Source organism: Indicator indicator, chromosome 12, assembly GCF_027791375.1.
Source record: "Indicator indicator isolate 239-I01 chromosome 12, UM_Iind_1.1, whole genome shotgun sequence".
Lineage (NCBI taxonomy): Eukaryota > Metazoa > Chordata > Aves > Piciformes > Indicatoridae > Indicator > Indicator indicator.
Window position 1 is genome coordinate 14473307 of NC_072021.1, and position 23069 is coordinate 14496375.

General features: G+C 40.9%; 1 protein-coding gene across 1 annotated transcript in view; it reads left to right on the top strand.

Moving 5' to 3' along the window:
- Positions 1–23069, top strand: part of NSMCE2 (NSE2 (MMS21) homolog, SMC5-SMC6 complex SUMO ligase) — a 124094-nt gene that overhangs the window by 23155 nt on the left and 77870 nt on the right. Inside the window, exon 3 of the mRNA XM_054385503.1 lies at positions 5116–5222. Within this exon, the coding sequence (XP_054241478.1) occupies positions 5116–5222 (107 nt within the window). The remainder of the gene's footprint in view (positions 1–5115; positions 5223–23069) is intronic.

The window sequence follows — 23069 nt, forward strand, 5'->3', positions numbered from 1 at the left end:
TGGGTTGGGTGATAGGGGTTTTTTTTCAAGCTGTATTGTCCTTTTTGAATTGCTTGAAGTTTGTGTACACCAAAATTGGGGTCACACGCCGTGTCTTACCACTTTGGGTTTTGAAAATTAAAAAACTTGAAACCTGCTAGCAAAGCCTGTATTTTATCTGCTGGTGCATATGAAGACAACTGCCTACTACTGCTGTTGCTATTGGCTCAAGTGACAGATGTTTGTGTTACATGTGTTTTAGAAGTCTGAAATCTACTGTGAAAATTTATGAGCAGTGGTACACCATTCCTCTTCTGCCTTGAATGATGGGAGAGCCTGACAGGAAAAAAACCCCAGCATGTAGCCTTGAAATTCAAAGCAAGCTAGTATGTAGTACAAGAGAGAGAGCTGACAACGTCCTCTTTTCTTGAAATTGAAGTTTGACTTTTATTAGCCAATACTATAAAGATGTGAAAGTATGTGTTAATTCACATTGTCTGTGCTTAAACATCCTTTGTAAGTATTGTTATATTTGTAGGCTCAGAGCCTTCCTGCAATTTCATGATATTCCAGACTATTTTGTGTTTGAGATAGCCTGCAGTGGAAGTGAATGCTTATTTGCATGGCTTCAGGACAGCTGCAGTACTCTAATTAAGTAAATACCAGTGTTGTAACATTTGCCACAGAAAAAAAAGTAGTTGTGAAAAATCTTTAGAAATAAGTAAATATGGACTCAGATGGTAGACGGAAATGCAAGTTGTGGATAAATGAGTGGCATTTAACATCAGTATTAATATAGAAAGTATTAAATCAGTGCTGATTTGACTCTACCCTGTTATTGCGACTTACATTTTAACTCTGAGGTTCATGCTGGGTAACCCAGCCCTGACTGATTACAGTTTGAATCAGCAGTAAGGCACCTGAGCATGATCAGTTTGGCCTCTGAGTAGAAATGAGAAGTTGAACTCTTGCTAGTCTCTTTGTACAATTTTGTTCTTTAATATTTAGGGAGAATGTTAGAGTAATACCCTGCTTTCCATTACAAAAAGAGATCATGAGGTCATGCTATTTGAAATTTATAGTCATGAAGTGCACATATTCAGCCAGCACATACTTAGCCAGCTAATTTTAACATAAAGCACATGGGCCTTTGAAAATGAAAATTATGGCCTTGAACTGAGCTTTCTATGAGTAAAAGATGTAATATTGCAAAATGTATAATCTCTGTGTGGTGAGGTTAAGGACTTGTGGAGAAATGCTTACTAAACTCAACATACTTAGCCTAGATAACAAGGAGACTTAACTACAGTGTGCAACTTTGATGGTATTTTGTGGCAGTAGCTAAAAGCATGTTTGGATTTTGGAATGCATTCCTTAGATATGAATTAGAAACAAGATTAGGATAAATTTTGATTAGATAACAGTAAGGCAACAATCCAGCGCTTGCAAAGCATTTGATTTTGTTCTTGAGCTAGGTTGTTGGCCTGCAGAGTGCAAGGTTTGAGTGCTTTGGAGAGTTAGTTGGCTTTGTAGCTGGAGTCTGGCTGGGAGGGTGTTTAGCATGTAGCCTGGTCGGTCCTTTTGGAAGAGAGACAGTGTTTTGAATCTCCTTACTATGAATCTCCACTACCTTCCTCACAACTGAAATAAAAGTAACAGTGGGGCTGGAGGAGTGGGTAATGGACAATGCTTTTGATCGAATCATGGAACCACTAAGGTTGGAAAAGAGATCCAAGATTATCAAGGCCAACTGTAAGCCCAGCACTACCATGACCACTAAATCATGTCCCAAAGTGCCACTTACACATGTTTTTTGAACACCTCTAGGGATGGTGACTCTACTACTGCCCTCATCAGCCTATTCCAATGCTTGATGACTTTCAGTAAAGAAATTTTCCTAATATCCAACCTAAACTTCCCCTGGTGCAACCTGAGGCCATTTCCTCTTGTCTTGTTGCTAGTTACTGGAGAGAATAGACCAACCCCCACCCCAAGCTCCTTTCAGGTAGCTGTAGAGAACAATAAGGCCTCCCCTCAGCTTTCTCTTCTTTATAATAAACAATCCCAGCTCCCTCAGCTGCACCTGAGATGACCTGTTCTCCAGACCCCTCAGCAGCTTTGCTGCTCTTCTCTGGACCTGCTCCAGCACCTCAATGTCTCTCTTACACTGGAGCTCCCAAACTGAACCCAGTATCTGAGGTGAGGCCTCAGCAGTGCTGAGTACAGGGGCACAATCACTTTGCTGCTCCTGCTGGACACACTATTTTTGATACAGACCAAGGTGCTGTTGGCTTGCTTGGCCACCTGGGCGCATTGCTGGCTAATTTTTTAGAATCTTTCAAAAACTTTTAAAAAGAAGAATTTTGTTTCTTCTTGATATTACAGTGCTTTAAAACTTAATAGCTTGGTGGGATTTGGGAGAGAGTTGTGGGATGATGGTGAGAAGAGGTAAGCCTTTCTTTTAAAATTTCTTGTTCCCTAGTAAGATCAGGTCAGCTGGTGTGTTCTAATTAGCCTGCAGTGGAGTCTATTGTTAGGGAACACTGGAGGTGCAGGGATCCTTGCCTCCCTGTAAAACTTTACGGTCACCCACATCCCTGTATGTGTACACCCAAGCTCTGCATCTGCTCCTCACCAGGGAGGGGCAGAAGTGCTCTTAGCTCATCAGGGAAGGGAGTGTGGTGGGAGCAGAGGAGCCATGCACAGCAGGTTATTGCAGTGTGTAATGTGAGATGAGGAGAGTTTTCTAAAGGCAAATAGAATAGCCTGGAATGTAATTTTTCATTTCAATCTTGTTTAGTAGATGGGGAGATGAGTGACTGGGAATAACATGGGAGATTTCCTCTTAGCTCTCAGCACCTTGGACTATGGATTGAACCACAGATAGAAAATGGACTCTGGCATCTGTCAAAGAGCAGAAATAAAGGACGAACAACTGACCTGTATACAGTCCTTCAGATCTATCTTTATGTCCATAATGCCTTCAGGGGCAGGCTGTGATCATGCATTGGTGATGCATTTGGTGATTTCCCAGTATATATAACACACTTCATGTGCATGAAAGAACAGCAACAGGAAAACAGCAGTGAACATCACTGAGACTTAAAACAGGTTGGTGGATGGGTGGAACAGTCAGTGCATGAAGAATGTAGGGCATAGTTACAGATAATGTCCCTCTTGCCTGAGCTGTGTTCCACCTCTTTGGGCTTTATTTTAAAGCATCTCTCAAGTTGCAACATTTATTATTCTTTACCTAAAGACTTATTCTTAACTTTTTATGAAAGATGGCATTATTATAGCTCTCTTGGTGTTTAACAATGCATTTCTCTCCCCCCTCCAAAAAAAAAAAAAAGTAGATTTAGGCCACTGTAGTTTCTTTCTGTCATGGAAATGATTCATTCTGGCCATGGGAGGAGAATGACAGTTACTTGCTACACAAACCTTTCCTGTGATTCATGGAGTGCCATTTGTGTCAGCCTTGAAGAAGGCATTTCATATTCTTCCTAGCAGGAAGGAAAAAGACCATGATCATAGTTGCCAGATAGGATGTGGAAATTGGGTGGGAGGGAAGGGAAAGGGGAAAAGGAAATGCTGATTATTCAGAAGAAAGTGGCAGGAATGCCAAGATTCTGATTGCAAAATCCATTCACCTACTTAATGAAAAATGGATATATACCAAGTGTATATGTAAATAAGGGAAACATCACGACTGTAATTTTCATGTACACATGCTATGGCTTATTATGTAACTCTTTTTTTGGTATGTAAATATATCTTAGTGCTCTCCCTTCTGTCTCCTGGATGCATCACTGTTTCATACAGTATGAATCGCATATCTCTGAGTGATGTTTCAGCAACAGTTTCAGGCTTTGCTCTCAGGCTAAGATGGCTGTACACAATGCTTTATGTTGGCTTTCTGCAGAGACAGTTTTTTTTGCTCTATCACACTAACATAGTTAGTGACTTAGGAAGTGCAGTAGCTTGCCAGATCAGAACACATTTTCCTTTCTTCACAAAAAACAAACAAAACCCAAACCAACCAAACAACCAACCACAAAAAAACAACACCAAAAAACCCACCACAGAAAAAAAACCAAACCACAACAAAAGTTAAAAGCTATACCACATTTTTCTTCCTAAAAATAACATAAATGGCTACTGAATCTGCTTGTAAAGAATAATATTCCGTTAAATGACAACTCTTAATGGTGCATGGCAGACTTTGGGGCTCCTTCATATCTTCCAGCTGTTTTCTTTATACCTGGGAACTGCAGGATGGGAAGAAACAGGAGTAGGAGAAGTGGAAACTAACGTTTCCTAATTTCTTTGTTTCCTAAATGGGCTAAGGGTGTGTGGCTGGCTGTCCTCCTGCAGCTGGCAGTATCTGGTGTGGTACATGAACTTGTGTCAGCAGATACAGCTGTGGCTGTTTTGCCCCATAGCGTCTGCAGGGGGCCCTTATCCAGTTAAGCAGATGCACAGCAGCGTTAGAGTGGGAAAGCAGAGGTGTAGTTAGAGATGAAAGGAGTGAAATAAGGAGGAATGCAGAAGAGAATAAAAGTGGGTGTGAATTACTAAGCACATGTACTGTATTCATTGATTTTCACTGGCAGTTAAAATTTTACTGCTTGATTCACCAGTGCTATTCAGTCTTCCATTATGGCCTGTGTTAGAAAATGCTGGCTCTGTTTGGATTTTGCAGTAGCTGTTTATTGGGGATAAAGGGTCTAATTATAGCTGTGAACTATACTGTACTGAGAGGGCATTTAAGTGTCTTCTGACTATTTCTGAGGCAATGTGATGAGTCATGAAATATAACTTTTGCAGAAAATATACTGATTGCCTAATGACTAGGTGTTGGTATATGAAATTACACACACTCTCTCTTGTTCGCATGAAACCAGGGAAGTGTCTTTCTGAGTAAGCTGTTTGTTCAACTTACCCAAGAAATGTCAAGGTTTACAGCTGAAAAATAGAAACCAAGTATATGTTTGAGGAGCTTCAAAACACCTGCTCTGCCTTACAGGTGCTTTAGAAATTCACAGCATTAATACTTGTCTTCATATCTGTAAAGAAAAAATGCTGTCTGAAAATAATACAACTGATTATCCATGTACAAACTATTTTGTTTTGCAGATGATGTAGAGGACATTAATACTATGGAAAATGTCATGCTAGAATATGCTGCAATGGATAGAGAACTTAATCATTACATGAGAGCAATTGAAGAAACAGTAAACCAGGTAAACTGCCACTTCTATTGAAGTTATGAAAATAGATCCTTATTTAAATATTGTCTTTTAATAGATAGAAATGATACATTAAAACAACACAGAGTTGGAAAGACAGATCTTTGATGAGTGTGAAATATTAAAGTTGCCAGTAAAACTATTAATTTTTCTTTGTGGTCCCCCACACAGTGTGATACAATTTCTCATCCCACCACACTCTTGCACTGGTTGGAATATAGGATGAATGGGAATGACTGAGGGCTGTAGTTAAGAGACTGTAGTCTCAGGTGATGCCTGCTTCGTGTGTGGTGGAAGACGGAAGCTGCATAATGAAGGAGGCAGCTGATGTTAGCAATGAACAAGTGGCTGTGGGAACGGGCACCTGAAGCCTGGTTTCCAGTGCCATCCTGCCATGTGAATTTGCTGGTGCTTAATAAAGGGTGAGCTTCTTAATTGTTCGCTTCACTCACTAGGGGCTCGTTTGCTACCTGCCCACTCCTTTGTCGCGTTTCAGGACCTTCAGGAGGGTTTCGGCTCGCCCTTGAGCCCGACTGCAGTTGCACAACAGGTGCCGGGGCTGTTGGTGTGCCACGCAAACAGCGCGGGTTGCGTAAGCTCCGTGTCATTAGCAAACGGGGCTCGACGGCGGACACCGTGGGTTAGGCAGAGGAAGACCAGCTTTCGGAGGACTTCTCCCTCTTTGCCTTTAACGGACGGAAGGCGCAAATCCTTCCTGCGTCCCCGCCGCGCCCCCAGCGTCGGAGCTCAGGGTGGGGGGCACGGCCGGGGCTAGGGTAGAGCTGGCCGCCAGGGGGCGCAGCGGTTGCGTTCCCTGCGGGCTGAGCTGCGCTCCCCGGCCCACGCCCGGGCAGCGCCCCGGCTCCCCTGCTCTGCTGCCCTGCTCCTCGCCCGGGCAGCGCCCCGGCTCCCCTGCTCTGCTGCCCTGCTCATCGCCCGGGCAACGCCCCGGCTCCCCTGCCCTGCTGCCCTGCTCCTCGCCCGGGCAGCCCCCCGGCTCCCCTGCTCTGCTGCCCTGCTCCTCGCCTGGGCAACGCCCCGGCTCCCCTGCCCTGCTGCCCTGCTCCTCGCCCGGGCAGCCCCCCGGCTCCCCTGCTCTGCTGCCCTGCTCCTCGCCCGGGCAGCGCCCCGGCTCCCCTGCTCTGCTGCCCTGCTCATCGCCCGGGTAGCGCCCCGGTTCCCTTGCTCCTTCCCTGGGCAGCGCCCTACCCCGCCCATCAGCGCCCCAGCACCGCCTCTCCGTGCGGGCTGGTCCCGCTCGGCATTGTTTGGTGTTTCCTCACGGTTATGGGCTGTCAGCCTCTTGGTTTTCTGTCCCTGGCTGTCGGATTCTACTAATCTGCTCAACTCCGTAATAACCCTGTTAGGTCGATGCCAGGGTGCCGCTGCTACTGCGGTCTCTCAAGCTGCCCCTGATCATTCTCTTAAAACAGCTCCTTAGTTTTCTGACCGTTGCAGTCTGCAAAGCAAGGTATTAAAAGTGCAGGTGCCAGGCAAATCCTGACATGGAAAGAGTCAGTTTCAGTGCAGTCTATACTTGGATCACTTCATATTTGGGCCACATCATTCTTGGAGAACTCAAACTTTCTAAGCAACCTATTTTAGTGTCTGCAAATAGACTTTTAGGTGTCAGTCTTGTATGCCTTTCTCTTGAAAAGGCAAAAGCACATCCCTGATTTCCCTTCAAGATGTGAAATTTGTGTTTCAAAGCATGAAGGCAGTAGAGCTTTTTTATTAAACATGTCTTGCTATTATCTTGGTATTGTTCTTTGCTATACAAATACAAAAACATGAGAGCAAAGCAATAGTTCTATTCTGAGAAATGCCTACATGATTTTTATTTTGTAGAAGGATTTTCCTTTGATACCTTTTTAAAATTGTCCTGAGTCAGATTATTAACTGAGAAATCTTCATTCAAATAATTAAATATTACATGTTAAAGGGAGTTGAAAACTATGTTTACGTTAGCAAATGAAGCATTAAATGCAGTCATCAACTCAGATGTCACCATAATCGCACACATCCTAATTTATATTTGTTAGAAACTGAATGGATCAGAGTGTTCTTCTTCTATTTGGAATATTAGTGATTTTTAAATGTAACACAGTCATCACATCATTAGAGATTAATGAGATATGTCCAGACTTGAGTGAAACATCATAGGTTTATATTTTGATTGTAAGCTATTAACTAATGGTGTTATAAGTAATTTTTCAGCTATGTGTCTTCTTTCATTACTCCTAGGCATCATCGAAAACACCTTGGAGTATTAGGAGTAAAGAGTAAGCCTGTGCCTTCACTAACAAGCACTCAAATCCTGTTTACTTAAGATGCATTCACTCATGGTTTTTCAAGCACAGATTTAACTGCTTAACTGAAGTGAAAATATTTTATGGGTTTAGGTAGGGCAGTGATACATTCATGATTTTTAAGACTGGATTCAGCAGCATCTGTTGTGTGCAAAATCTCTAAAGTCCTGGAAGGATTGGGTTCATTTTTCACTCTTTTTTCCCCTTAAAATAGCTCATTTATGTTGTATCAGAAATTCCTTGCTTTGCTAAAACAGGCTCCTTCCCTGCTCATTCATTCCTTAGATTTTAAAAATGCAGCTCCAAGACATTTAACACATTTAAAAGTCTACATGGATTATAAAGTCAGTAATGGCTAATCTATTAGCCTCTAGCCACGCTTCTCCTGTCTGTTTTCTACCTTACTCTTGGGAATTTTTTGTACTTTCCATGGCCAGCACTCTGAACAAATGTTTCTGAGCAAGACAAAGACATGTATATAGGCTTCTGCAGTAGAACAGAGATACAATCTGTTCTCTACAAAATAGCAGTTAGTGCTTTGTCTTGGTGGGTAGCTGCATGCCATGCTTCTAGAACTGCACAGCCTATCTCCAGTTACCTGTTAGAGACAGTTTAAAATCTGCTTCTGGGAAACAGATTATGTTGCTGAATTTAGGACTGCACCTGGAGGTAGCTGTATAAAGCCTTGTGGCTTAAAATAGCTTCCACTAGCTTTCTCCCTGGTTCCATCTGAATTGCTTACCTGAGAGCTTTCTCTGGGGATTTGCAGCAGGTCATTCATTTTCACAAGCAGACTGTTTTTCATATATGGTGTTAACAGTATTTGTTACAAGCTGCAAAACACATTTTATCTGATTATTTTGTGGGTTTGAAAGTGTTGTTTTTTTTTTTTTTTCTTTTTTTTTCCCTGGTCTGTAGTTTCTGCAAACAGCAGTGAATCTCAAAGTATGTTATATTCTGTTTCACCTCTAACCACCTCCTTGTAGTGAAATGTCCAACTGGAAGTTAGCAAGATAAGGAATTTAAAATGCCTAATTTATTATGTGTAGCTTTAAATGGCACTGAAAAAAAAGAGAGATTTTATAACAAAAGTGTGTGAGGTGAATAGTAGGAACTAGCCTGAGATAGATTCACATGTTTTTAAAAGCTGGGTTTTTGTTGGCTTAGGCTGCAGTAGGTGGAATGCAGAAGGTGAAAAATACCAGCATCCTTTTCTGGTGAATCAGCAGCCTGTTGAGCAAGAAATGAGCAATTGAATCACAGTGTTTCCAACAATAGGCTGTGGGAAATCCTTTGTCTGTGGAAACTCCCTGTGCCACTGGATTTTCTTGTACCTAAGGACTGGGCTCCTATTGCTGCTGCTTTTTTCATTTTTAATGGGTATTAAAAAAATACATTAGGCAATACTTGGGTTCTTCCCATGCAACGTTCAGACAGCACTCTTTATTTTTAGTGATGGAGCTGGAGTATCACTTGCAGAGTTCATTATAGTCTTGAAGTGGACCAAAGTGATTTGGACTCAGGCTGACTTAGCCAGTTTGTGTCCCCTACTCTGGGAGAGCTCTCAAGTGGCTAGAACGCCAGGATATTGTGCCTGCTCTTTCCCACTCTGCTCTCTTGATTAGCAGGGGTATTGGTGGTGGACTCTCATCACTATTTCAATATTTCATGTGTTTTACTTGTTTGGGACTGTAAAAGCTTGAGTAAATTTTCTGAAGTCCTCAGAATTAATCACAATGTATTGTAGACAGATCTAGAGAACAAAGAAGACAAAACTAACTTTAATGCTGCATTATTTCTGCCTTTTTTTTTCCTTCTCTTGCAAGGAAAGGGAACTTGGTCTCATTTACTAGTTTTGCAGGTGAGAGCAAGTGTTGAATGTGCTAGTAGCATATCTGGCAAAGATTGCTTAGTACTTACTGTTGTAAGTTACTGCTTTGCCAAACATCGATTTGTCTTACTTGAATTGTATCTGCCTTTTGCTAAGCCTAAGCACTGTGAGGAAGGGTAAAAGCTAAACCTGAGTGAGATGGAAGAAAAACATAGGATATGCGTTCAAGAAAAATGTTAACAGCTGTGCTACAGAAGGACCGACCGAGAGTGGGAAGAGGCAGACAGAAAGGTAAAGGATGTGATCCGGGGAAATCATGAGGTCATATAGACAGATGGGGAAGAGTCTGGTTGAAAGAGTGCTAGGGAGGAGGTGGTGTTGAGCTGGAAGAAAAAGATGGAAATATTAGAAGTTGCGTTGGTGTTTGAGGTTTATCCATATTTCTGCTACAACCTTCCTGTGTACTAGATGATTCATTTCTATCACCATGTGAGTGGCTGCTGACAGCTTTGGTTTTTGATTGTCCTACATGGAAACTGACTTGAGTAATTATAACTGTAAATTAGATAAAAGGTAATTATAGTTTGGACACAGGAAGTGAAATTAAACATGTTCTTTGAGTGTTAGTTTTTTCTGTAAAACTACATACAACTGATGGCGTGTGCCTTGTGTAGAGCTTAAAAGCTGGACGTGTAGGTCATTCATTCACGTGTGACTTCACACCTTGTCAAATGTTCAGTCTTCTTTTGGCAAAGAGGAGTGCACCACATTCCTTATACAAGAGCAGTTTTGTCTCTGCAGAACGTACAGCAACTACGCTTACATTTGTTTTGTATTCCTGACAGTAGTTCCCTTTAGACTAATAAGTTCTTTGTGCAGAGGATAGGAGGGAATGTTTTGTTCATTTTGTCAGTAATTAAGAGCAGATTACTTAGTGTTGAGTTCTGTTATAGCCATGGCCAAGTGTGTAGGTTTTAATCCTGCAGAGGAATAATTGCCTTCCGTTGTGTAGGTCACATCCATTCCATGTGTGCAGCTTGTGAGTGATTTAGGAGCATCTGCAGGAAGGAACTGTATTTACAAATACTGTACAGCAAGTTCCATGGGCTGTGTTTGACTTGCAAACTGTTCAGAAGAATTCCAGTTTCTTCACTTAAAACTTGTGATATAATGCTGTAGTGACTTGGACACTATTCCTTGGTCTCAGAAGAATGAAAGAGGCTTAAAGAGAACATCTTTGCTGCCCAGACTCTGCCAGCATAACTGTACTGGTTGGGGTCCACTTGAGGAGGTTCACAGTCTCACAGTCTCACAGTATATCAGAGGTTGGAAGGGACCTCAAGAGATCATCAGGTCCAACCCCCTTGCCAGAGCAGGATCACTTAGGGTAGTCCACACGGGAACGCATCAAGGTTCTGCCAATATATCCAAGTAAGCTCTCTGGACAAAGCAAACTAAACCAAGAAAACACTTTCTGTAGTGGTAGCTCCACCTGCAGTGAGGGTTTTGAAGGAGTAGTAAGGTCAGCCAGGGGATGTGATTCCACTTAGTTCCTGTCCTCCTTGATGGTGCAGCTATGACAGCATAACTAATGTGATGACCAAGTCCAGTCTGTGTGGCTGCACTGATGGTGTCATCAATGACCTCTGCTGTCTGTTACAGACAGGACTGTGCTTCAAAATCAGATTGCCACTTAGTTTTCTATAGGACTAAGTAACAGGAAGACTATGAATCCCATGGGATTCATATGTTTTAGCTGATTGAGGACTCTGCCAGCGGCTGACGCTGTGATGCACATTACAGTCAAACATTTTTGACATACCTATTGTCAGTGAAACCTTTTTTGACGTGAAACTTGCTGGTTTCAAGGAACTAACAGCTTTGGCTGGTGCTGACACATTCTTAATGAGCACTTTGCTCTTCTTCTTGCTGCACTCTTTTAGAACAAAGTATGCTGATGATACTTGTATCTGCAATTATGACCTTCCAGCTGAGTTCACAACATTTTCTCTGATCAGTGCTTCTGGATTCTGAAGTCTAGTATGCTGGGTGCTTTTTTTTAAAAAGCTCTCTGCTACACAACAATTGCTCAGAAAGATGTTTGTGAAATCTGCTATGATGAAAATGGGTTTAGTGAAATGGATATATATTTTCTTCATCTGGTAGGAAAAATAAAATACCTCTTGTAGTCTTTCACTAAAATTTTAATTTTTTTGTCTCTATAATTTTAGAAGCTAGTGAATCTGGCTTAAAGTTCACTTACAGTGTACTGAACTGCATCAACATCAGCAAGTCAATCCTCTGATGAAAGATATTCTACCTGTGCAGTGTCTTATCTCCCATCAAATAGTAAATAGATTTCTGGAAAGCTTGCTTAATCTTCAGAGTTTTGTTTACAATGGATATCTCCTTGGCCATTACTTTGGTACCTTGAATGCTAACAGGAATTGCTCTTTACTGCTTGTTTGCTTGCTAACTGCTCATGAAGTCACTTCAGACTGTTAATTCATCTTACAGAATAAGCAAGAGATGGACATTGGATCAGATTGGATCGATTTAGGACCATGAAAATTGTCAGAGGGCTGGAACACCTCTCCCATGAAAAAAGGCTGAAAGAGTTGTTGTTCAGTCTGGAGAAGAGAAGGTTCTGGAAACATCTTATTGCAGCCTTTCAGTACTTAAAAGGGTTCTGTTAAAGAGATTGGGACAAACTTTATAGCTGGGCCTGTTCCTATATGACAAGGGCTACTGGTTTTAAACTAAAAGAGAAGAGATTTAGACTAGATGTAAGGAAGAAATGTTTTACACCAAGGGTGGTGAAACACTGGCACAGGTTGCCCGAAGAAGTGGTAGATGCCATGGAAATTTCCATGCAAATGAAAGTATTCAAAGTCAGGTTGGTTGGGTCTTTGAGCATCCTGATCAAGTTGAAGATAATCCCTGACTCACTGCAAGGGGGTTGGACTAGATGACCTTTAAAGGTCTCTTCCAACCCAAAGCATTCTTTGATTGTATGATTCTGTGAAATTATCGTGACTTGGGCAGGGTGTTAGAGGAAAATAATTTGTGACTCTATGCCTTTGCATATTATGTAGTGCCATAGGGCTGCCTAAAACTTTTACAGGCAAATGTAATTCTGGCCTTTACTAGCTATGGAGGTCTTTAACATTTTAAAGTTTTGTCAGTGCAGTTTCTTTCAATAATTCATAATCAATAGTGTAGTGTTTGCTCTGTCCTACTTCCATCATCAAACAGTAGTTCAAACAATATGACACTGTTGGAGGCATGTATTCCATTTCCTGCAGAAACTGGGACAAGGATGGATTTCAACATGTTTCTAATATTTGCTTTATGATATTTGCTTTACTTTTTTGTGTCTGTCTCTGCATGTGTTGGGTCAGGCATTTGATGGAAGCCGCTATTTGTATAGTTGTACAATAGTACACTAGAGTTCACATTTGATGGGCTGCAATAAAAATACTTTTTTAGTATATATAGCAGTATATAAAGAAATAAGAGTAGTATTTTATGTGGATTTTAGAACACATCCTCAGTAGTGTGTCTGAATGTCTCAGAGCAAGCATAAAAGCATGTCCTTGTTTTTGGGAACTAAACCTTGGAAACCCTTGCACATGAACACAGGTTTATTTAACTTCACTGTGGTTACTTGTATTTGTCAAGCTAAGCATTTTCCTCAGTATTTGCAGTGTTATGCTGTAGTTGCTGAAATGGCCCTTGGCTTTTATGGGTGGAGCAGCAGGGGCTTTAGCTGGTTAGCAGATCAAGGATTTTGGTGAAAAGAAATGTTCTGGATCTAGGACTGTCGCAGCTCCATAGACAGGGTGGCAGCAGGGATACTATTTAGAATGAATATGCCAAAAAGCCCTCAGAACTCCATGATAGTTAGAAAACTGTTTGTTATGTTGGGCAGCAGGATTGCCCAAGTAGGTAGTAAACTGGCCAGGGATTAAGGTGGACTGGATACTATTTTCAGGTCCACCAGGAACCTGTGAGGTTGACCTTGACAAAATGTTTCACTCCCTGCCCTGGGCTGTGGTCCCATGTTCATTAATGCTGCTTTTGTTCAGCACCAAATCACCTGGTAGCACATTGTCATCCAATAAGCCAGATCACATGATACCATGTTTGTGCTGGCTACAGGCCGGCTGCAGAAGGACGGACGCTACCTGATGGAGCAGAACTGTGCAAAATTAGAGTTGGCAGAGTGGCTTGCACTTCATCAGTGTGTCATGGAGCTGTGGTGGTTTTGATCTTGTACTAGACATACTGAAACTAAATTTACTATCTAGTTTAACCACAATCTCAGTCATGTGGACAGCATCCCATATCTCTGTCTGTAAAGAGATTTTTTTTTAATTTTGCTTTTCCCTGCTGGAAAAATTCAAAGCAATAGGAATTCCGTTTTTTAAATGGTTTTTATTTTAATACTAAGGATTGTACTTGGCAGTCTGAACTGTTTCTGGAATTCCAGAAGGTCATAACAGAGGGCGACCAGAGGTCTCTGTGTTCTGGATCCTTGCTTTTCTAGGCAATGTCTGCATCTCAGAGTCAATGTGAGTTAAGTCTGTCTGGCTTAGTTTAGCCTAGAGGAATAAGATAGAATTATGAAACATAATGAAAATGGTAGGAGTTGAGACAGATAGCCAGTGCAAATTAAAAGACCACCTTCATTTCAAATCGTGGATTATTTTTTATTGTTGATGATGAAACTTGTTAGTGGAAACAATGAAGTTGTAGTTTCAGTTGATCAGTAGTGAAAATTGTCTTTCACATTAGCCATCTCATCTAGAAAGCTCTTGCTGGCAGTCCAAGGATTTAAAAGCTGGGGCCAGGGAATGGGAGTGCCAAATGCTGGATGATTCTCAGCAGCAGGGGTTTTGACTTGAAATTAATTTTTCCTGTTAATTGAACACACCCAAGTGGATCAGTGTCTTTGGGGAGGCAGTTCTGAAATGCTTTCCATAAAATGTCTCTCTCCAAATGTTCAGTGTTGTTTTAATTACCATAATTGTTTCCAGAAACTACATGTATGTTGAGTATTTTAATATTTCTCCCCTAAAAGTTTAAACGTTAAGTCACTCATTTAAAAACGTTTACTTTTTCTCCTAGTATGATTTTAAACTGGTCTTATCAATAAAAATATTCAGTTCAGGGCTTTGATTTAAAGGAAGCAGCAGGACTTCTTTGTGTTTGTGATTTGCTGCAGTATGTAACTGTACCTATTTTAATGCCTTCTAAAAAAAAAATACATCTGCTGAGTAGAACATACACATTCTATTATCTTTCCAGCTTGAGGTGGAGGTTTCAAAAAAGACTTAAATCCTGCCAGAAATCAATACCAGATGTCACAGTATCTCTCAAGTGTGGTCCCATTGTTGATAACCTACTGTGAGTTACAAACACTGTGCTTGATAATAATGATTGGCAAGTTGGATTAATTTCTGGGTTCTCAACTTATTCAGCTGAACTAAGTACATAGTCTGAGTAAGATGATTTAACTAGCTGAAGTGTTTTGTTCATCCTTGAGCTTGTGTGTTAACACTGACGGTGAATAAGAAATATTTAATACTTATTATTAATACAATAATATAATACTTATTGTATTATTAATACAATAATATAATACTTATTGTATTATTAATACAATAAATATAATACTTATTATTAATACAATAAATAAATGTGTGTATCAGATACACACATGACTTCCTTGTAAAGTGTAAATGCTGTTAATATGTACCAACACAGACTACAGCTGATAAATTCCACAAAACCAGAAAAATACAAAGCTCTATAATGTTGCTACTCTTAGGTCTTCTGCCTCTTTTCAAGTGTTGGTGTCTTACTGCATTGCCACTGCTTCTGTGTGAGTAACTCCGTCTTTATTCAACTCGATACTCATCCTCCGTTCAAAGCTGTTATGATGCTATTTTCTGCCCAGCAGTCTGTTGTGTGGGGAGAGCATACTACAGGCTCGGATGCAATGGAGAGTTTACAAGGGTTGCTGGGAAGATGGCAGCTCTAGTAGAAAAAAATTATGAAGTGTGGTTTTGTGGTGTGTGATAATTGTTGTAATGATGAAGCGTGGGCTGTAGATCAAATGTTTCTTCATGGATAGTTTTATGCTTAGTTGAGCTGCTGGGCTGCCCTAGTGGCAGTTTGGCCCAGTTCAGTAAAATTATCTATTGGAACAGGGTGTTTCTGGAGTTAGCTACTAACAACCCCGCTGCCCTTATTCCTTGCATAAGAACCACTACTGTCTGTGAAATTCCACTAACTACTGGAGCCCTCATCACCACCTCTTCTCCCCAGAGGCATGCTGATTACATTCAGTTTGGTGGGCAACTCCTCTTCTTCTCCCCTTGCTTCCCTTCTTACAGCCTGCTTAGGCTTTAGAATTGCTTTCTCGTCTTCTTTTGACCAAAAGTAGAATTGGCTGTTGTTGGGAGAAGACTCACAGAACCATTATCTTCTCTTGGTCCACAGCAGTGCATTATATATCTTGGCAGACAAAATCTGATAGAGCTGTGGAGATCCTGTTGAACAGTGTCTTAAGAGAACCTGGACCATCAGTTGGGTTTGCACAGAGCTGCCCCATCAATTACAATGACAAATGTCTCTGCCAACGCTCTATGATCTAATTAGACCCAAGTATAGCTAGTCAGTCCTCATTAATCTAGCAGTTAGGTTTGCATATGCCTGGCTTATAAACATATATCAGATGAATCCCTTCAAGCAGGTTTACATGCACAGCATAGATAACTATAGTTGTATATTACAGCTCAAAGGGAACATATACAGCCATTTCAAAACTCTGCAAAACTCAAACCCAAATGCCTTATGTTAATCCCTCCTTATACTAGTTTCTTTTTTACTTGTCTGTTAAGTTTTTAGTAAGACAGTGTTTTATGGCAAGGAGAAAATCCAGCTAAAACAAAAAGCACCTCCTGAGAATCCTAGATGTAGCTTTACTTCTGTCCAAGGAGGAACTGTCAGTTAATTCACATAAAAGGTGATTGTAATAGCAGGGTATACAGTCGTGGATGGAACAGAAGTCCTTGTTCACGATGTGTTATGTAGAAACAAAGAGCCATTGAAGGAAATTTTCCAGCAGCAGGTTTTAAACCAACAAAAGGAAGTAACTTTACACAGTGAATAATTACATTGTGGAGGTAGTTGTGACAGAATGTTGTGGAGACCAGAAGCATTAATGGATTAAAAAAGCTACTAGATAAATTCATGGAAGAAAACCTCATGGACTTCTATTAGATGTAAAGATTCAAACACAGTCAATATCTTGGAAAATCCCTAACTTGCAAGTTGCTAGAAATAAAAAAAGTATTTTGTAGGAAGCAGGGGAAGATCTTTCTATTTGGCACTCTTGTTATACTCTCCAGAATTTTTGCTTTGACCACTTTCAAAGACAAGAGAACACGCTGGATGGATCTTCAATCCAGTACAGTAGTGCTCTTTATGCATCAGAAAGCACATGGAAAACAGAAAGTCCACAAGCACTACTGCATCCTGAAATTTGTGTTGACTGGCTATGTAGCTTTAGAAGAATAGCATTTTTACTCTGTTTCAAAACTATGTTGGAGCATAGCTCTATGTAAAAACTGCTTTTTTTCCTCCATAATTTTAATATTTGGAAAGTCTTCAGAGTATTTAATAATTTATCTCTGTGTTCTCACTCATATATTCAGTGATTTAAAAAAAAATAAGTAAATGAACAGCTCCTGCTCTGGGCATTGTTACATAATTGGAAAATTCTTAATCTCAAAGCTCATTTCAAATCTATGTCATATGAAACCACACAAACCATTTAATAATTAGGTACTAACAGATAAAATCCATTTTGAAGTTATCAGAGCTACACCCACTTGGACCAAAGAAAGGAATCTTCAGCTTGATCCTTGTCTTGCAGGCAGTTTTTTCCCTTAATGCCCAAGAAAAACTTAATAACTTGTCTAAATAACAAATCTTGCTTGTAATATTGACAGGAGGAGCTGAGCTACAGTTCTGGGTGACTGTCTGCTGGGACCTTTCTTAAAAGTTTGATGAAATTCCAGCTTAAGTTACCTGCTCTAACCTGAACTGCACAAAATGGAATATTTTTCGTGGATGGTGAGGTACTGTACAGCATAGGGTTTTGGACTTATTTTAATAGATCAAAATTTGAAAGTTTTAAGATCGGTCCTTGAGACTTCTGGATTAGTGAACATAAAAATGCCTTTTATATATCCATCACCAGTGTTGCAAGCTAGAAAGGTGGTCCAACTGGGATTATATATATGGTCAACTAAGTTGTGACTGTGGGCCACTTCCTACAAGAGATACTGAATAAGAGACAACAAAGCATGACTTTTAAAAAAGAAAGCACTAAGTTGGTAGCACTGTCAGAAAAAAAGGATTATTTTCTGTGCCTTTTGTTTCCTTGAGGAAAGCTTGGCTTCACCATTTTTGTAATTCTTCAAGTATTTTTTGCCTGTCTTAGCCTCCCATTTATCAGACTAAAAATACTCATCTGATTCAACTTCTATCAATCATGAGCCCATGGCTCCTCCCTGGACTTCAGTTTCTCCATAGACCTCTTGAACTGGAAAGTCTGATACTGAGTGCAGTATTTCAGTGATCACCCAATCAATGCTGCATATAATAGAAGGAGAGTAATTTCTTTATCCTGCTGGCCACACTGCTCCTAATGTAGCCTGTACCAAATTTGCCTTGTTACCAGTGAGAATATTTCCTCACATTTTGCTTGGCTTCTATCGTAACCATCCTGTCCTTTTCAGAAGAGTTGCTACAAAGCAAATCAGTTCTTACTATGCACTGATGGATGGGGTTACCAGGCCCCAGAAAAGCTGCAGTTCTTATTGAACTGGACATTTCAAGGCCTGAATTTCCTCATGGCCCTTCTTGATTAAAGCTCTGCTGCTTGATGTGTCAAACACCACTAGACTAGTACTGTCTAAGAAGATGCTGAGAGTGCCTTGTGTTTCATCAGCCAGGTCATTGGTGAGCATTTTCAGCCCTATTCAACACCATGATACTCTGCTTGGGACTGGCTGCCAGCTGGATATCAAACTAATGTATATTGTGAGCGTTACACTCGGAGCCCAGCCATCCTGGTAATTCTCAGTCTACCTACCAGACCATTTGATTACATCCACCACTCTCCCCACATCTGTATTTCAGGTCAGTTCATCACACAAGGCAATCAGTTTGATCAAGCATGAACTGCTCTTTATAAGTCCATGTTGATCATTGTTGATGACCTTTTTGTTCTCTGCATGTTTGGAGGTGGATTTGACAAGGATGTGGTATGTAATCTTGCCAGGAGCTGAGGTAAGGTTAGCTGGCCTATAGTTGACTGAGTTATTTTTCTTGTGCATTTTTCAGACAGGAATATTGAGAGCTTTTTTCCAGTTTTCAGGGGCCTGCCCCAGTGATTATGTTTTTTCTTAGGAGATGACAGGCAGGACTCTTGGAGTCTTATCAGCCAACTCTTTCAGCATTTTCAGATTAATCTTATCAGTCCTTGTAGATCTGAATACATCCTGTGAAAATTGAGGCAAAAACGTACTGAGTACTTCAATCTGCACAGCCATTGGGTTGTCTCCCCCATTCAGTATCATCCCTACTTTCTCTCTGAACTTACACAATTCCCTCTTGCTGCTTTTTATATCCCTTGTTTTAATTTGAAATATACTTTGTTCCTAAGTGCCAAAGTAGTGCTTTTGTACTCTTTTATTGTTGCCTGTTCTTGTTTGCTGTGTGCTGTCTTTGTGAATTACAGTTCATGAAGAAGCTCCATGCTTGGTCAAGTGGGTCTTCTACTGAGTATTCTGATCTTCTTGTACACCAGGGTTATTTGTTCCTGAGCGCTCATTACATTTTCTGTAAAAATTTACCAGCTATTTTACGCACATTTTTTTGGACAGACTCAGAGGAGGTTGTGCTGAGCCATCTCCTGAGTAAAACCAAAGTCCACTTGCATAAAATCTTGAGTCCTAATTATTCTGATCTCCCCAGTCTTCTTCTGGATCCTGAATATAATCAGCTTGTGGTCACTGTTCCCAAGCTATCTGTGACCATATTTGTCACTTGTTCTTCCTTGTTTGTGCACAGAGGTCATGCAGGATATTACCTTTGTTTGGTCTCTCTAGCATTTGCATTAAAAAGTTACTACCAATGAAGTCTAGAAATATCCTGGATTGCTTGCAGAATGCTGTGGTGTCCGTGTGATTGAAATCCCTAATGAGGACCAAGGCTGGTAACTGAGTTGCTTTTGGTAGATGTTTGTAGATAGCCATGTCCGCTTCATCCTCTACAGCAGGTAGTGTTGAAGAGGCCCTGCTGCTGCTTGGCCAGTGTTGCTTTTGCCTTTGCTTTTGACCATAAGATTCCTGTCAGATACATCTCTGGTTTCACACTGGACCTCTGCATAGACAAGGAGGTGGTTTGTAAGAAAAGTGCAACTGCCCTTCTTCCTTTCTTGTTGTCATTGAACAGTCTCCATGACACTGTACACGGATGCTTCCTGTTTAATCTTTGTGAGCCTGATCACATCAGAACTCTCTGCGTAGACTTCCATTTCTTCTTGGTTTTTTGGACAAGCTCTGTACATTAGTATCCAGACACCTAAAGTAAGCCTTTGCATGCCCTCCGTACAAGTAGAAATGTGTAGCTTCCCCTTGTGGCCTTTTCTTACACATACTTTCTCCTCCCCTTACATTTGGGCCACGTATCTGTTCTTCAGTCAATCTAGTTCAAAACCAATCTCACTAGAATAGTGAGACTCTTCAGAGAGTCACTAGAATAGTGAGACTCTTCAGAGAGACGTTTTTCTCTTTGTCAAGTAACTTCCATATCTTTGTAGTAGTTCATCTTAATTGTAAGAGTTATCATAAACAAAGAACCAAAATCTTGCTGATGCCAGCAGCTGCGCAACCAAGCATCAGTCTGCTGATTACATCTCATAGCCAGACCTCTCCATTGACTAGAAAGATTGAAGAGTGCTCCACTGGGTTTTCTGCCTTGTCATGTTTGCACTGAGCTCTCTGTTCCATTTGAACTGCTCAAGGTTTTTCTAGGCTGTATCCCCTCTGTCCCACAAAGGTTAGCAGCAAGAGGTAGTCTGGGTTTAAAAGTCTAGGTGAATGTTGACAGTTTCTCTGCATCAGTGATCTAGGCTCTGAACAAGAAACAGATTCACCTGGATAATAGGGATGGACTCTTCTGTTTCACACAGGGGAGCACACTGCTGGCTCATATTCAGTCAGCTGTCAACTAACACCCCAAGGTCCTATCCTCTTGACAGCTTTCAAGCCACTCTTCCCCATGCCTAATAGGTTCTTTGGTCCTTCTAATTTTCTTCCTGTGTAACCTCATGACATCCTCATAGTCCTCCTGAGTTGCCTTTCGTTCCAAAGGTCATAAACTTTTCCTTTCTTCCTGAGTTCCAGCCAAAGCTCTTTATTCAGGCAGGTTGGTGTTTTAACCTGCTGGCTCATCTTTCAGCACATGGGGACAGCTGCTCCTGTGCCTTCAGGATTTCCTTCTTGAAGAATGTCCAGCCTTCCTGGACTCCTATGCCCTTCAGGGCTGCCTCCCAAAGGACTTTCAGAACTGGTCTCCTAAACAAGCCCAACTCTGCTTTTAGGAAGTCCAAGGTGGAAGTTCTGCTGACCCCTCTCTTTACTTTGAATTGAAAACTACCATTTTGTTATCACTATGCTCAAGATGGCCATCCAGCTGTTTGTAAACAGTAGATTTAACAGGGAGCCTCACCACCAGCTGCGTCAGGAAGTTTTCTTACACGCACTCCACTTCTGGGAATGTCCTTGTCAGTCTCTACTCTGCTATGTTGTATTTCCATGGGTCTTACCCAATGGGTTACAAGTGTGTATCTTAGCAAAATGTCTTGAAAGATCCTCCTGGTCTCCTGTGCAGCATTCCTGATGCAGTGAAGGTTGCTGACCTCTCTTGTCAGCTCCTCAGTGAGCAATAGCAGTGACTCGGTCAGAACAAACCTCCCTGGCTCCGTGTCCCAGGGAAGAACACTGGGTGTCTGAGCAGTCCAAGCCCAGCGTGACAGAAGGTACTCACAGCACTACCATGGAGGCTGAGGTTGCCAAAGTACCAGAAAGGCTGCACTGGTGCCTTCTGTGGCATATCACCGTCTGGAGTAGCTCTTCTTGGTGACATCTGTGAGATTTCTTTGCACTCCCAGCAATCCATCTGCCATATTAACTGCTTTGCTTCTGTCTTTGTGTGCAGATGACAGGGTTTCTTGTTGCTGGTGTTCCCAAAATTACATTGTCTCATGGCTAGATGAGTAGGAAGCTGATGCAAGTTAACTCTGTCCCTAGTGAGACTCCTGCCTGGCTGAGAGCTCCTCGTGCTGCTTTTTAGTTAGCTCCCTGCCCTGTTTACTTGCCTTGTGATCACATCATATCACTTCACATCACATCATATCATGCATTGTTTTCTTTTGCACTGCTGTTCAAAGCAGAACACAAGGGCTGGAAACCAGATGTAAGTTAGCTGTGCTCCTTTAGAACTAGGAACAGCAGGCAATTTTGGGATAGGGAAATGAGAGTGATTTGTACAGGATTTGGTTTTATGTGCTTTCCACAACAACCACTCAGTAAAGTAAATATATGTTGTTATTTTTTTTGGTAAAGTATTTTTAGTAAATCCTCGGTGCCTGCTTTATTGAATGACTAATGCATTTTGGTACATCTGAATTGCTTCTGTACTGAGTCATTTTGTTTTGTAATGACATATTTAAGTGTTTAAATCTCCACAGAAATTAAATGTTGTAAAAGACTAACTTTTTCTTCTGAAGGTTGGTTTGTGCCTGTATTGTACCACCGCAAGCCTCTGCTATGGGGAAGAACTCCTTTAAGCTGAAGACTAACAGAATGTTGTGTCACAAAAACATTTCTGGAAACCATAAATGAGCCACTGTGTTTTTACACAGCCAAAATTTTGGTCTTTTTGAATCAGATCTTCCCCTGCTTCCTGTATAATGTTGCTGCATTTAACATTTCACAATACTGTTGTTGGACTCTTCATTTTTCCTAAGCCACTATTCAACCAACATTTCTAAAATTTTCCCCCATCTCAGACTGCAGTTACTTCACATTTTGAAACTGAGACTTTGTGGAGAAGGTTTTGCCAGTGGCAGAACTAAAATAGTTATAGATCAATGTTTTATGCAGTCTTGCTTTTCTCGTGCTTTTATTTTTGGTGGAATTCTATTTTATTTTATTTTGTTAAACTTTTGCATAGGACATGTAAGCTGAAATGAAATAAAAAGATTTACAAGTTTTATACTGGGATAACATTTACTGCGTGTGTAGACCAGTTGAACAGCCTTCCTTGAATTACTTTGTCCTCTGTACCACTTGTTGAACTATTTCTTCTTTAGTCTGATACTGTTCTTCTATCAGCTCACAATGCACTTACAGTCCTTGAACAAATGCCTATTATACCAGGCTGCCTTTACTTTGAAATACCTTACAAGCTTTCAATTGTATTTCATTATCCTGGATTTGTAATCTGTGTTTCTCCTGATGTGTGCTTTATATTGTGTCTTTGCTTGTGTTTCAGCTCTGTCATTTACTTTGCAAGCTCTTTAGGGCAGAGAGCTGTTCATCACATTTTGTATTTTCT